Source organism: Rhipicephalus microplus, chromosome 6 (assembly GCF_043290135.1).
Source record: "Rhipicephalus microplus isolate Deutch F79 chromosome 6, USDA_Rmic, whole genome shotgun sequence".
Classification (NCBI taxonomy): Eukaryota; Metazoa; Arthropoda; class Arachnida; order Ixodida; family Ixodidae; genus Rhipicephalus; species Rhipicephalus microplus.
In genome coordinates, this window is record NC_134705.1 from 196,323,948 (window position 1) to 196,337,486 (window position 13,539).

General features: G+C 45.8%; 1 protein-coding gene across 1 annotated transcript in view; it reads right to left on the reverse strand.

Moving 5' to 3' along the window:
• Nucleotides 1–1,231: 1,231 nt before the first annotated feature.
• The window catches only part of LOC119166845 (A-type potassium channel modulatory protein KCNIP1), a 242,545-nt gene continuing 230,237 nt past the window's right edge, over nt 1,232–13,539 (reverse strand). Inside the window, exons 2-7 of the mRNA XM_075867463.1 lie at nt 9,204–9,331; nt 6,887–6,956; nt 5,459–5,529; nt 3,396–3,671; nt 2,149–2,211; nt 1,232–1,570 (exon numbers count right to left, since the gene is read on the reverse strand). Coding sequence (XP_075723578.1) covers nt 1,523–1,570; nt 2,149–2,211; nt 3,396–3,671; nt 5,459–5,529; nt 6,887–6,956; nt 9,204–9,331 — 656 coding nt within the window. The 3' untranslated portion in view covers nt 1,232–1,522. The remainder of the gene's footprint in view (nt 1,571–2,148; nt 2,212–3,395; nt 3,672–5,458; nt 5,530–6,886; nt 6,957–9,203; nt 9,332–13,539) is intronic.

The following is a 13,539-nucleotide window of genomic DNA, read 5'->3' on the forward strand; positions in this document are numbered from 1 at the left end:
GTTTTCTAACAAAACGTGAATGAATAGCAACTCGCGACAAAAATTACTCCACCCAGTGTACTAAACAACAACCTTCCATGACATGTCTCAGTACACAGCGCCACTTAGTTTACCAACAATTGCTCATCAAGGTAGTGCTCACTATAGTCAATTCTGTTTTCTTAATTTTCTAATATAAAGTGCGTACAATAATGGACGTTCCCTAACTCAACCTCACCTCAACCGCAGCATCGTTCGCTCTCCGTCTGAAACGTCGTTAAACGTTGAGTATATGCGCCTCTCACGTACGGCGCTCTACCATGTAGCTCAACGTTCTAGTAACGTTGATGTAGCTGTCCTGCCCCCCGAATCCCACTCATGTCCTCGCCTCTCTAAAAAGGTTGTGCAAGAAACGCTGGATGGTATAGTGCCCACGTATATTGTTAGTAGTTCCACGTAACGAGACACACTGGACAAAGAATTGCGCTAGCGCCGTCCACACGGAGACGTCTATCAACGCGTCCAGTCGGCATCGCCACAGGCAGCTCTTCAGTTTAGAGGCTGGTACAGTCTGTTCCCGCGCTATATGCTTGCCGACCGGTAAAAAGACCTAGCAAACATTTTAACAGCGCAAATTATCAACACACACAGAAGACCAAAGACGCAAGGACGAGCGCTAGCGCTCGTCCTGTACTCGTCTTTTCTCTTGTGTGTGTTTCTAAACATCATGCAGGAAAGATTACCAGTTCTATCCACCAACATTCTCGCATTACCGATTTTATAGCCATCGACGTCGGCTGCGTGACACAGCCGGTTCGTCGCGCGCAAAACAGATCAACAAGTTAAAACCGACGCCCAAGACTGGCGCGTAAGACAGACACCCAGTGTGGTTCGGTTTTGATACAGCGAGCGTCTCGCGTTGACACAGCTAAGCCTCGCGAGCGAAAAGCCATCGCGTCAGCGCACTCACTGCCTATAGCAATGCATGAATGATTGTGCTCTCTTTACGGAGCATGGTACGCTTGTTCGTGCAACGCAGCGCCAGGGCTGTTTGATGCGCAACAGCTTTATGTGAGGGCGCTGCAGTGTAGTTAGGCCTAAGGCGTCTCTTTGCTAGCGTTCCTTCACGCAGGAAAGTGACAGGCGTCCGCTGTTCGACCCAACATGGCGGCCGCATGTTCAGTGGGTGTCACCATCCTGTGTATAGTGTACAATAATTATGAACTAGAACACTATTGGCGAAAGAACGCTAGCGTTGAGGCGTCCCTGAAACGCAAGCATAAAGGCGTCCGGGGAACGCTGACATCGATCCGCCCAGGACTGGCGCGCCGCGCCGTTGAGGTGTTGCGACGCGCTGGGCTGCCGCCAACTTGCTGCGACGAGAACGGAGGCGAAGCATTCTGCGTCGACGACGTCGGTGGTCGTGACGTTGGCAGCTACGGCCAGCCTTGCTCCGGTCGTTCGAGTGCAACGCGCCAAGCGCGCACGGCCATTTTACAGGTTCCACCATGACAAAAAAAAGCGGCCTATTGTTCTGGCACTCTCATAGCACCGTGTCGAGGATGGCCAGTGACTTCATCACGTTCTCGTCCTGCAAAAAAAGTGAAGGGGACAGCTGAGTGCGCAATATTATATTTTTATTATTACTTAATTCGATCGCAACTGATAGATAGATAGATAGATAGATAGATAAAATAAAATTTTGAATAAATGGCGGCACGGTAAGACGACCAGACAATTATTAGTAAAAGCTAACCATTATTTAAATGTTATCTCAAAAATGTTACGTGTACGTAATAAACCACTGGACTACATCAAAGAGTATGTTATATCCAGTGGTTGCTCGAAACAAGCAGCATTTTTTACCAAGCTGCGTGCACATGTTGCCATACCACTACGCAAGTATTTGTAAGTTGTAAACACAAATCTTATTACACAAAATTACGGAACAATGAGTACGCAAGGAACACGCTTACACACTTTTAAATGTGCTGTCCAGTGCCGCCCTCATCGAGCTGAACTAAGCTCTGAGACACGGCAGGGGGAGTAGCTAGAAAAGACGAAATATCTACGTTTCCAAACGCTTAGGTTGTCGGTGATACTTGGACAAGTGGCCCGTGAAGTACATGTTTGGAGTTGTACGATTCAAATTTCAGCTCTAACGCTCACCTTTAAGCAAGTTTCGATGAACTCATCGATGGTCACAACACCGTCTTGATTCAGGTCCAGTTTCTGCGAGACACGTAGAACACGACACATGAAGCAAAGGTCCAAGAGAAAATGGAGACATAAATAAGCAGGAAGTTTACACTAGCCACGTAAACCTTACGAAAAAGCAAGGCTGATTGATCTTAGGTGCTCAACATGGCCTCCTTGACTGAACTCTTTTCTCGGGGTAGACAAAATAAATTTGAAACAACACAGCCTGTCACGGACCATGGCGGAATGTCTAGAATCCAGCGTCAACAGTAACGTGTGCAGGTGGCTATGGCAACCCGGATATGTAGAAGCACGGGCCCTTAGTCCCTAGTACTCGGTTCGCGCGGCGGCTGCGTGGACTGTCCTCGTTGTTGAATGCGGCTGATAAGCAACGACGTGGAGGAAAATTTTGCGGACAGCTGGCGTTTTACGCAGTGCTTTAAGAGTAAAACTGTTATTTAATACATAAATGCTAAGAAAGAAAAAAAAAACGTGGCCATTGTCGTTTTTTTTTGCCGGTTTACGTAAGGTAGGCTCTGTTACAATAATAGCATATTTGCAGTGGTGCACTCTTTACAGGGGGTGCTACATTCGGTAATGCTCGGGCCAAGCTGAAAGCACGAGGAGGAGGAGGAGGAGAAGAAGAAGAAGAAGAAGAAGAAGAAGAAGAAGAAGAAGAAGAAGAAGAAGAAGAAGAAGAAGAAGAAGAAGAAGAAGAAGAAGAAGAATGAAAAAAATCGTGCACTTGCTAAAGCCAAAGTATTTGCTACTCCCAGTATGAACTACAATAATAAATTGGTTGCATAAAATCACGTAAGCTTAAGAAGTGTCGATCGAAGAAAGAAATTGTCGACCAACCAATCGCAGAAAGAAGCTAGAAAAGAATTCTGTGCGCATGACATAATCTAAACTTTTTTGTTGACCAAGAAGTCGATGACTAAGAAGTTTTTTACCGTGCACCTAAATCTAAGCACATGTGTGTTCTTTGCATTTCACTGTCATCAAAATGCAGCCGCCGTAGCCGGAGATCAAAACCACGCCCTGGAGCTTTCGAAGTCGAGAGCTTTTGCATGAACTGGACAGCCTTACCTCGTGAAGTTTGTATATATTTAATGACACTGCGCTATGAAAGGATGGATGTTTTTTTTTCATTATATAACGACGCTTTTCGCAATTCTTGCCTTCGCGCCACATGGCGCACCAGTGGATAGGCTCACCTGGAAGACCCTGTTGGCGTGGTCCCTGACGGAGTCCGGATCGTCATCGTCTGGCCCTCCGCCTCCCGCCCCCGCGGAGGAGGCCCCGCCCCCCGCGCTCGACGAGGGGTGGGAGTGGTGGGGGGCGCCCACCAGGCTGTGGATGGAGACGATGACGTCCGTCATCTCGTCGCGCGAGATGATGCCGTCGCCGTTCAAGTCGTACAGCTGGAACGCCCACCGAAGCTTGTCCACGGGCGCCCCGCGCGAGAGCGCCGACAGGCCCACCACGAAGTCCTGCGCCCACCCCCGAAACGACGTCGGCCAACTTTCTCTCTGGCCGAAGCAAGGCCGAAACCATAGAGTTTCTCAAAATTAACTAGAGAGCACTCTGGCGCTGCGATAGTTCAGCGACCATGGGAATGATGGGTAGTACACACATTTGCCTAGTCTTCGTACTTGCGGGCGGCGAATCGTACTTGTGGCTTCGTTTATTGCTTTGTTTCGGTTTCGTTTTGAAAGAGAGAACGAACCCTTTTGAACTTAGGGACTCGATTCGAAATGGTAAGCTTAAAAGAATAAGGTTGTGAAGCGCAAACGGTGAACATTTGCTAATTTATGTTTTCGTGAAAAAAAAAAACAGCTCCAAGCCACACGAACATACACGGAGCCAGAAGCAGGCCAGAAATACGAAAATTAGACAAATGTGTGTACTACCCATCATTCCCATGCTCGTTGAAGTGCCGTGCGTTGCAGCTTCCATAGACACTAGCGCCAGAGTTCCCTCTAGTTAGTATTGTGGGAAATTCTATGGCCAAAACAAACCGCCCACGCATTCGACGCCTACTCACATACCGACTAGCGTACCAAGAAGCATCGCGGCAGCCCTACGACGATCATTCTCACTACGACAAACCAACAAGTCTTGCGGCCACCGCAAAAGGACTTCAGTTTACTCTACGATGGATGTGAAGGCGAAGCCTTCCGATCGCGCAGCCTTACGTAGTGGACGCTTTACTCACATACTAGCCCGAGTAATTGATTGATTTGTGGGGTTTAACGTCCCAAAACCACCATATGATTATGAGAGACGCCGTAGTGGAGGGCTCCGGAAATTTTGACTACCTGGGGTTCTTTAACGTGCACCCAAATCTGAGCACACGGGCCTACAACATTTCCGCCTCCATCGGAAATGCAGCCGCCGTACCCGGGATTCGAACCCGCGACCTGCGGGTCAGCAGCCGAGTACCTTAGCCACTAGACCACCACGGCGGGGCCACTAGCCCGAGTACCACGGTGTCTTGCGCCAACCCATTGGACGCAGACACTAATTCTGCATAAAGTACAATCGTTCTGCTCCTAAACAAAAAAATGGCTATTTTCACTTCGGATATTTTAGCTTCTGAGTATGAGGTTTTCTTGGGTACTTTCTCTGACCTTCCGTAACAGGGTGTCATTGTATGCCGTGGCGTCTGACCGGATTCATATTGTCTCGAGTACAAGACTTCTTTACCTGGCCCCTAACCGGAAGTAAAGTGAAGACCCAAAATGAATTTATTAAGGGCAGGAAGGGCGTAAATTATAACCGGAAGCAATCAGACGTTTTGTGTTGCTTGAAGTGGGCATACTACAATTATAGGTAGCCATCAAAAAGTGCTCGCGATCTGAAGTGTAAACCGGAAGTGAACATCATACAGGAATCGGAAAGCGCTATTGAATTTCAGGGTGAACGTTTACTTACGACCTGGAAGTTGCGTGACGAACTCGTGCTTACAATTTTCCTGGCAGTTTTGTGCTACAAAGAGATGGATCGTTTTCTTTTTTTTACCTTTTGTGAACATTCTTCTACATTGATTGCTTCAGCAGAGCTGATTCGCGACACCTCTATTACTGCACTCCAGGCTGCCTGTTAACTTCACACTCTTCTAATGGTTGGTAAATAATGGTCGGCATAACTATTGTACTACGTCTTTGAACGGTTCTTTGGTAAAAACTGCAATGAGACGGAAAAGATTTTTAGGACACGAATCAATGATTTCAGTCGGCACACAACGACAACAATCATAAGTCGCCTCATCGCTTACCTGGAAGGTTATTGTACCGTTGTGGTCCTGGTCAAACGCCTGGAACAAGTAGTGCGCGTACTGGCTTACATCTGCGAGGAAGGGAAGCCATCGATGCACCATGTCAACTTCCCTCTGGGCGCAATTATTGCGATAAATTGGGTGCAGCACACACAAAGTTCTGCTATTTATTTATTTCAATACCCTCAGGGCTATGTTGCATTAGACGTTGCGTTCTAGCAGTATTCAATAAGTAGCTGATTATTTCAAGCAAAACGATCACATTGTCTCTTATGCATTTACCTAATATGAATTGACGACGAAATACTACCCTACCTACCGAATCCTATCCCACATCTTCTAATCCTAATCTAGTTGTATTCTAGTTCTAATCTTCTAGTTCTTATTTTATCCTACCCACCTCCGAAAGCTTTCTGCTAACTGGATGTTTATGCATCACGTTCAAGATCGGAGACATCGCAAGTTTTCTGCACACAACCTCGTTTCGCAATGTCTTCGTGATCGGTATAAATTTGAAATCGCGAAGGTGTCTACATGTGTCGTCCCGACACCTGGCGCCATGATGACATCATGAAGAAACCACAAAGTTTTGTCCAGATGTGACGTCATGCGGCGACCTAAACACTTTGCGACGATTTCTCGCATCACTCGAGTCGATGTCCACGGTACGGGTAGTCACCAACGGTCAATTTCGACAAATGGGTCGATTGGTGGTCATTGACTAACGATCGCCACAATTGGTGAATGGCTTCCAATGATCCGCGGAATTTCAAGGTTCCGTCTTTTAAAAAATAAATAGGAGGCTTAGGCTTCGCCTTTGATAGTGGAATGCGATAGTGTTAGTGCCGTCGACGACACCGGCGGCGACACGGGCACTACGGCATCTCGCCGTAACGGACGTAAGGGCAGCTTGCAGTGCTTGCGGATGCCACACATCAAGCATCCAAAGTCGACACGACCAACGTTTCGGCGACAGGGTTCGCCCCTGCCCGTATGCTGCCCATAGGCTGTGCTGTCCATATGAAGACCACTCCTCAAGTTGAAATGATGGCTGTAGCAATTAGAACGATGCAAACACCTGGCTAAAAGCAGTAGTGGCGTCGAAACAGTAGCAGCAAGAACTAAATGGGTGCGGCAAGCAGGCCAAGCAGCTCCAGCCTCCTTGGCTCCAGCTCGTGGCTCGCGCAAGGCTGTCAATGCGGCTGCAGTGCTGGGCAATCTTCTTTACTACTCAACAGTCGTTCTTAAACAATTTTCCGTGGGACAAAATACGATGTACGACAAGTGAATATTTCCGCCACTTTTACTGGGTCATTGCTTGCGAATAAACTTATTTCCTATTGCCTCGAAACGTTTTCCTTGTGTTCCCGTGCCCAGAGGGACAATGTTCTCGTTAATGTTAGTGCGTTTGAAACAATAAAAGCTTACCTCCATGCGGGAAGAACTGTGCGTAAATTTCCTTGAACGTGTTCTCGTGTACCACACCAGTGGGACAGACCTGCAGTTTAAGGAGAAAAGAGCATCAGAACACAAATTCAGGTGTTTTAATTAGTATATTTGTTTATTCCTCACCCACCTTCTCCCCAGTGCAAGATAGCCTACCAGGCTCAGCCATGGTTAACCTCCCTGCCTCTCTTTCATCCCTATTCTCTTTCTCTCTCTTGTGTTTTCTATTCATTTATGTTACACCAGTATCTCCTATAGATAAGCGTTTATTTGGGCTCGTTGGTTATGTTACAGCTCAGAAATAAGTAAATAAGAATAACAGAAACAAAATGGAAAATTTTTTACAAACGTTAACTAAACACAATATTTTTTGCACAAAAATACCAATCTCCACCCTATACCAAGAATTCATCTATTATAGACGCGAGGCTTGACATCGCGTAAAAGTTGTCATCCCAGTTTGCTGGTTCCACTAATCTCTTTTCTGCTAGTCTAGAAACACGAGAATTTTAACGCTGTTTTATTTAGTGCCTCCTTCTTGGCTCTCACCGTCCATAATTGTACAGTGGAGAATAAAGCTTCCACCGAATTTAATCAGCCTCGATAATGTACACAGCAATAAATCAATAACATGTCTTCGAATGGTCTCTAAACCACCCAGAGGTAGAAATTTAGTTAAGGCGCTGAAATTGTGCACGGGTCATCAAAAAACACGTAGCGAGCGCGCGCGCTCCGAACAGAGACAAACAGTTTTTTTGTTGATGACGTAACCAAGCACGAGTGGTAACGTCAACTACAACACTGGGGATACAGTAAGGCGAAAAGAGAAGCACGAGATTGGTTGTTTGTTTTGTGTCACTTGACGCGCCGGCAGCCCGCAACGCTGCCACGTTCGGCACTGTTGGTGGTGACGGCATTCCTATTGCCATTCATATCGTACCAGTTTTACTTTTTCGATCGATATGATCGCTATGTGGGGTTTAACGTCCCAAAATCACCACATGATTATGAGAGACGCCATAGTGAAAGGCTCCGGAAATTTAGACCACCTGGGGTTCTTTAACGTGCACCCAAATCTGAGCACACGGGCCTACAAGATTCCCGCCTCCCTCGGAAATGCAGCCGCCGCAGCCGGGATTCAATCCCGCGACCTGCGAATAAGCAGCTGAGTACCTTAGCCACTAGACCACCGCGGCGGGGCTTAGAGACCACTTAAAAAATTACACAGATAAAGTAGTATTTATGTTTGCACGTTTTCTTACTTGACAGCATTGATAAGAAGAGGCGAAGACGGGGAGTCGAAGGTGGTATCGTAATTAGTGCGAGATTTAACACTTTGGTGATCGATCACCGCAACAGCTGTTCACGCAATCGCAAAAAAAACAATAATAAAAATAAAGATGGCTTTGTTTCACCAATCGACATGGTATTAGAAAGTAGGCCATATCGAAAACGCCCTTGCTCAATTTCGCACGTAGGCTAAGCCAATTTTTAAACTTGACCAACCATCAGAATCAACCTGTTAAGGTCCGAGAAATTCCAAGAAATTTTGGGTGAACCAAGAGTGTCCTGTGCATGGCCGTTGTACAATATCGTCCAATGTCATTCCTATCCCGTAGGGACATGGCGAAACCGTGCATTAATTGGTTGTTGTTTTTGCCATGCAAATCCACTCTGCTACTTAGTGCAGTTGAATTAAACCTCGTGTTCTCACCGAACTTCCGCGAAACCTCTGCAAGTACGACAATAATACCTACCGAGATTTTACGCCTCAAAACCACGACTTGTTATAAGAGACAGCGGCTTCGGTAATGTCGACCACGTGTTCTAAACCGTGCGCATTCCAACCTAACACATGGGCGTCTCGCCCTTCGCCTTCATTGAAATTCGGCGTCCACGACCGGGATTCAATCACGTGACCTTCGTGTGAGCACTACTCGGTCATCTCCGCTGGTACACCACCACGGAGGTTTATAGGTGGGACAAGAGTACCTTTACACGCAAAAGAAAACACGCAAGCAAGTTCTGTGGGGCGAACTGCTGTGTTAACTGATCAGGAAACTTGTCGCGAACGCGTGCCACTTCAAAACGGTATTGAACAGAACCCGTTCACTCATTGCTATCACTGGTCCGGGCAGCGAAACCAAACAACTGGCAACTATAAGGGAAGGCAGACAGGGACGTCCACGGCTGTCCTAGCCTTGTACCTCGTTTCCGGCTGCGCAGATGGAACTATAGTGTTAACACGCTGCTTCGCAACGTCGCTCCGATATACGCGGAGACATTGTGCGGTACATACCTGCTTGAATCCCTGGTACATGAACTTGAGCTCCTGTCGCGAGAACTTGGTGGTCCTGCAGAGGTCCTCGATGCGCTCGGGCTGGCACCGCACCGCCGCCACCTCGACCTCCTCGACGGGGTCGTCGGCTGCGCCAGAAAAAAGAAACGAGAACAGCGTGGAGGTGAGAACGGTACGGCTCGTTAACTGCCGTTCATCGTTCGCCACAAACATATCGACGTGGCAACCGTGCAGTAAGCAAAACTCACAAGATGCCTTGGGCATCTGCGAAGAAGGACTCGAAACCAAAAACCTTGTTATATTGTTCTTTCCAAGTTAATATATTCATCATGAACCCCCCCCCCCCCCCTTTCCCCTGCCCGAAAGGGCTTCCGGGGTCGGCCCTTCTTTCACCAGTAGAATATGTCCTCTGATGACGCCACAAATTTAGATGATAGGGAATAAGGAATGACGTAATGTGGTCATGTCATCGCGTGATTTTTAGTGTTCACTCGGGCTCAAGCCGACCTCGATAAGTATTCGCGTTTGATGACGTATCCATAAGTCTGATGTGTGGGGTTTAACGTCCCAAAACCACGATAAGATTATAAGGGACACCGTAGTTTAGGGCTGCAGAAATTTCGAAAACCTAGGGTTCTTTAACGTGCACCCAAATCTGAGCACACGGGCCTACTTTGTTTCCGCCTCCATTGGAAATGCAGCCGCCGCACCCGGAATTCGATTCCTCGACCTGCGGGTCAGCAGCCGAGTACCTTAGCCACTAGACCACCACGGGGGGAGGGGGGGGGTGCTGTATCCATAAGTCTGTCGCTGTAATAAATTGCGGTGAACTTTTGGAAACGTGTCGAAGATTTATTGAAACCGATGACAAATCAATGAACTCGTGATGTTTTCTAATACCCACCGACATTGACTGTTCTACTATTCCTCATCACTTCCTCATCCTCATCATATTTCTCATCAAAAGAAAGAAAGTAAGAAAAAAAGAAAGAAAAAGAACAAACCAACAAACAAACAAATAAATAAATATCACTCCATCCTGGACTGTGCAGTGTCGTGATACATTTCCCACGGGTAACGTTGATAACCTTCTCTCTTTTTTTAACTGATTATAACGCTCACTGCTTTCGTCACAGAAGTGTGCTGCGCCATCGAATCAGCGCCATTATTTCGAGATATAACTCCACGACGAAGAAACCATTTTTGTGCCAACATCTGCTTACTTTAGGTCAATTAAAAAAAGACCGACATCTTGGACATCTGTTCTTAAGTCTCTGATTTGAGATCGATATTTAGCTTGACTCTTGTAGCTCGACAAGGTCTTCTCAAAGAAGCGGCAACTGCTTTAACGAAAAAGGAAATCAAAGAAAGTTCGGCGATATATGTAAAAAGAAACAACAGAAAATCAGTGCCACTTAGAGAATGCTTGCAAAAGGTGACGTGGTTTATATAAGAAAAGAATGAAATGCCAAAATGCACCCCCCTCCAAAAAAAAACCAGTGAAAATGAAAAAAAAAGAAAACTTGCGCTGTAAGGCAAATTAGAAAATAGTGAGCCAATAGCAGACGCGAGAAAAATTAAAGAGACATGTTAGATTAGGTAACCAAAATCATTTTAGAGTTTCGCGAAAGAGGCTAACATCGAAAGCGTTAGTAACAAAAAATATTAAAAGGTAGCCAGACACCAAAAAAAAAGTCACTAAAAGAAAGACATGGCCTGACGAGGTTTTCAATGGCCAAACTAAAATGCACGACACGTGTATACCCCAGCTTGTTATAGAGATGGCTCTGGACGTTCGTCAGCATCTTTTATTTTTTAACACACGCTTTCTTCGTTCTAAGTTATCTCAAGCGCTCAGCTGCGTAAAAACGACATCACTAATGTAGAAATAAAGCGATGAAATTGCGTATTTCAGTATGTACACGTTCATTAGACAGCCGTGCACTTCCAGGTGCTGCCCAGAGTTCGAGTTCCTACATATTGCATATCTGTCAAATAGTGATGCATTCCGTGACATACTGACCAGTAATCTCGTCGAGTAAAGTATAACTTATTAGTTATTACCATTATCGCATGTTACAAGAAAATTAGATGACGCGAACCACCGGGTAAAAGAAAGAGCATAAAATTTTGGCGCTCTTTATTTTCGCATATTATTCCCGGGTTGCTTGCGTCACTTATTTTCTTGTAGCATGCACCAACTAGCCCAACAACAAGTTAACACCATTATCGTGGCATACTGTCTGTGTTGCTCATCAAACGAGATGTTTGACCATAGGCGGTGACAGTATACCACGGCGTTGGTGACGTGTGATGCAAAAAAAAAATCACAACGTGTTCACCTCACATGTCTCAAAAACTTGTGACGTCATCATGCCAACACATCGCACATCACGTGACGTTACGTCATCTACTGAGTAGAAAAAGCTGGCCGCCACCTTCGAATCGTCGGCCGTCGCCTTCGAATTTGTAAAGGAAGCAGCACTTCACTTCAATGTTCGAAGCCAAGGCGAGTATGCAGCTCCAAGTCACGCAGAAAGTTTAAACCCGCGACCGGATGCGAAGTGTGGTTCGATGTAATGAAGTTAGGTGTCCGTGACTTCGTTTTCATCTCTGCGCAGCGAGAAACGCCAGCGTCGCCTCTCCCCCAGTTACGCGATCTACGGGCTTCAATTACGTTTAGGAACTTGCCGTAGCTAAAAAATGTTTGTATACAAAAAAGTTTGATTAGAAAGTAGAATTGTGGATGTTATCAAGGTATAATTAGGTTAAGCCTCTCGCTTGATTCGTCTGGCATCTCCATCTGTTCCATTTGCGAATGCACAGGCGGGAATCGCCAGCATAAAAAAGTAATAACAACTGGAACTACGCTCCTTTTTCGAACTGGAATCGCGCTTGCCTGAACAGACAGCCTGATCTAAAAGGCGTCTGGACTTCCATATTGCTGAAATTACGTGAACCACTTAGTTATTACATAAAAGCAGTCAAGACGTACCAAGCTGAAATTTTTACATCGAAACCCAGATCTAACCAAAAAGCAAGCAAATCTTAACTCGGGACATATACCATACATGTAGAGGGTGCTCGTTCGATAAAAATTTCGCTCGACAACCCGAACTTATGCAAGTGAATACTTGAGGTGTAAGCATTTTTTGGGCGTCATCGAAGAAAACGAGCTAAAAAGGCAAATAAGTGTTTTTAATTTCTTACTGCGACGGTTAGGCTGGAGGTTATTCTTCGGTGGAATATTTCGAAGTTCGTATGATTTTATAAAATAGTTAGAAGAGCGCGAAAGCGAACCAGTTCGTAGATATTCATGATTGAGAGCAGCGCAATGGTGCAAACACCGAACAGAGACACAGTGACGCGACTTAAAATTTCTAGGAGTGTGCGGGTTTCATAATTAGCCTTTTAGAACAGAGCGATGGGACTTGAACTTTCTAGGAGTATGCAGGTTTCTTAATTAGCCTATTTGGGTGGAAATAAAGACGACGCTTTCGATTAGAATAATGTTGCGGCCTGAAGGGCTGGCCAGCATAACTGTTGCAAAAGAGCCTACTCAGCGATAAGAAACGCATCTTACCCAGATGACGGTAGAGGTATGGCATTCAAAGATTATTTCGCATTCCAAAGAAACCGATTTATTCCCGTTCAGGTTGCCCAGGTCACTGAGCTGTAAACGCATTTTAGTTTTTAACATAAAGAGACGTGTTCGACCCTCGACTTCTGGAAAGGTGCAACGTTTTGAACTATGGCACGAAATTAAGGACGCTTGGTTAATGGTTGATATGTGGGGTTTAACGTCCCAAAACCACCATATAATTATGAGAGACGCCGTAGTGGAGGGCTCCGGAAATTTCGACCACCTGGGGTTCTTTAACGTGCACCCAAATCTGAGCACACGGGCCTACAAAAGGACGCTTGGTTACTGAAATGTAAAGGGAGTATCTAACATCTGGCCCATTGAACATCAGTCTGCCATCTTGGTGGAACCTCGTGCAGGCATACTGTGCCAAGATCAATAAATCAATCAATAATTAATAATTAGCAATCAGTACATCAATCATAAGACAGATAGACCAACCAAATACGTTGCCACAAGAACATCGCTTTCAAGCGTGGTCAGTTTAGATTGATACACCCATCCAATAAGATATCATGTAAGTATACATCAATCAAACAAGTAATCAATGCGTTGACTGATTAGGTGGTGCAGCTGCACTGTTTACGAAGCAACATAACTTCCTTTTCTGGAAACATGCAGGCGCACGTTTCAGGCATAATAGAGGGCTATGTATATAGCGGTGCACAAATATGCGTTGCAAGGGTGTTGACA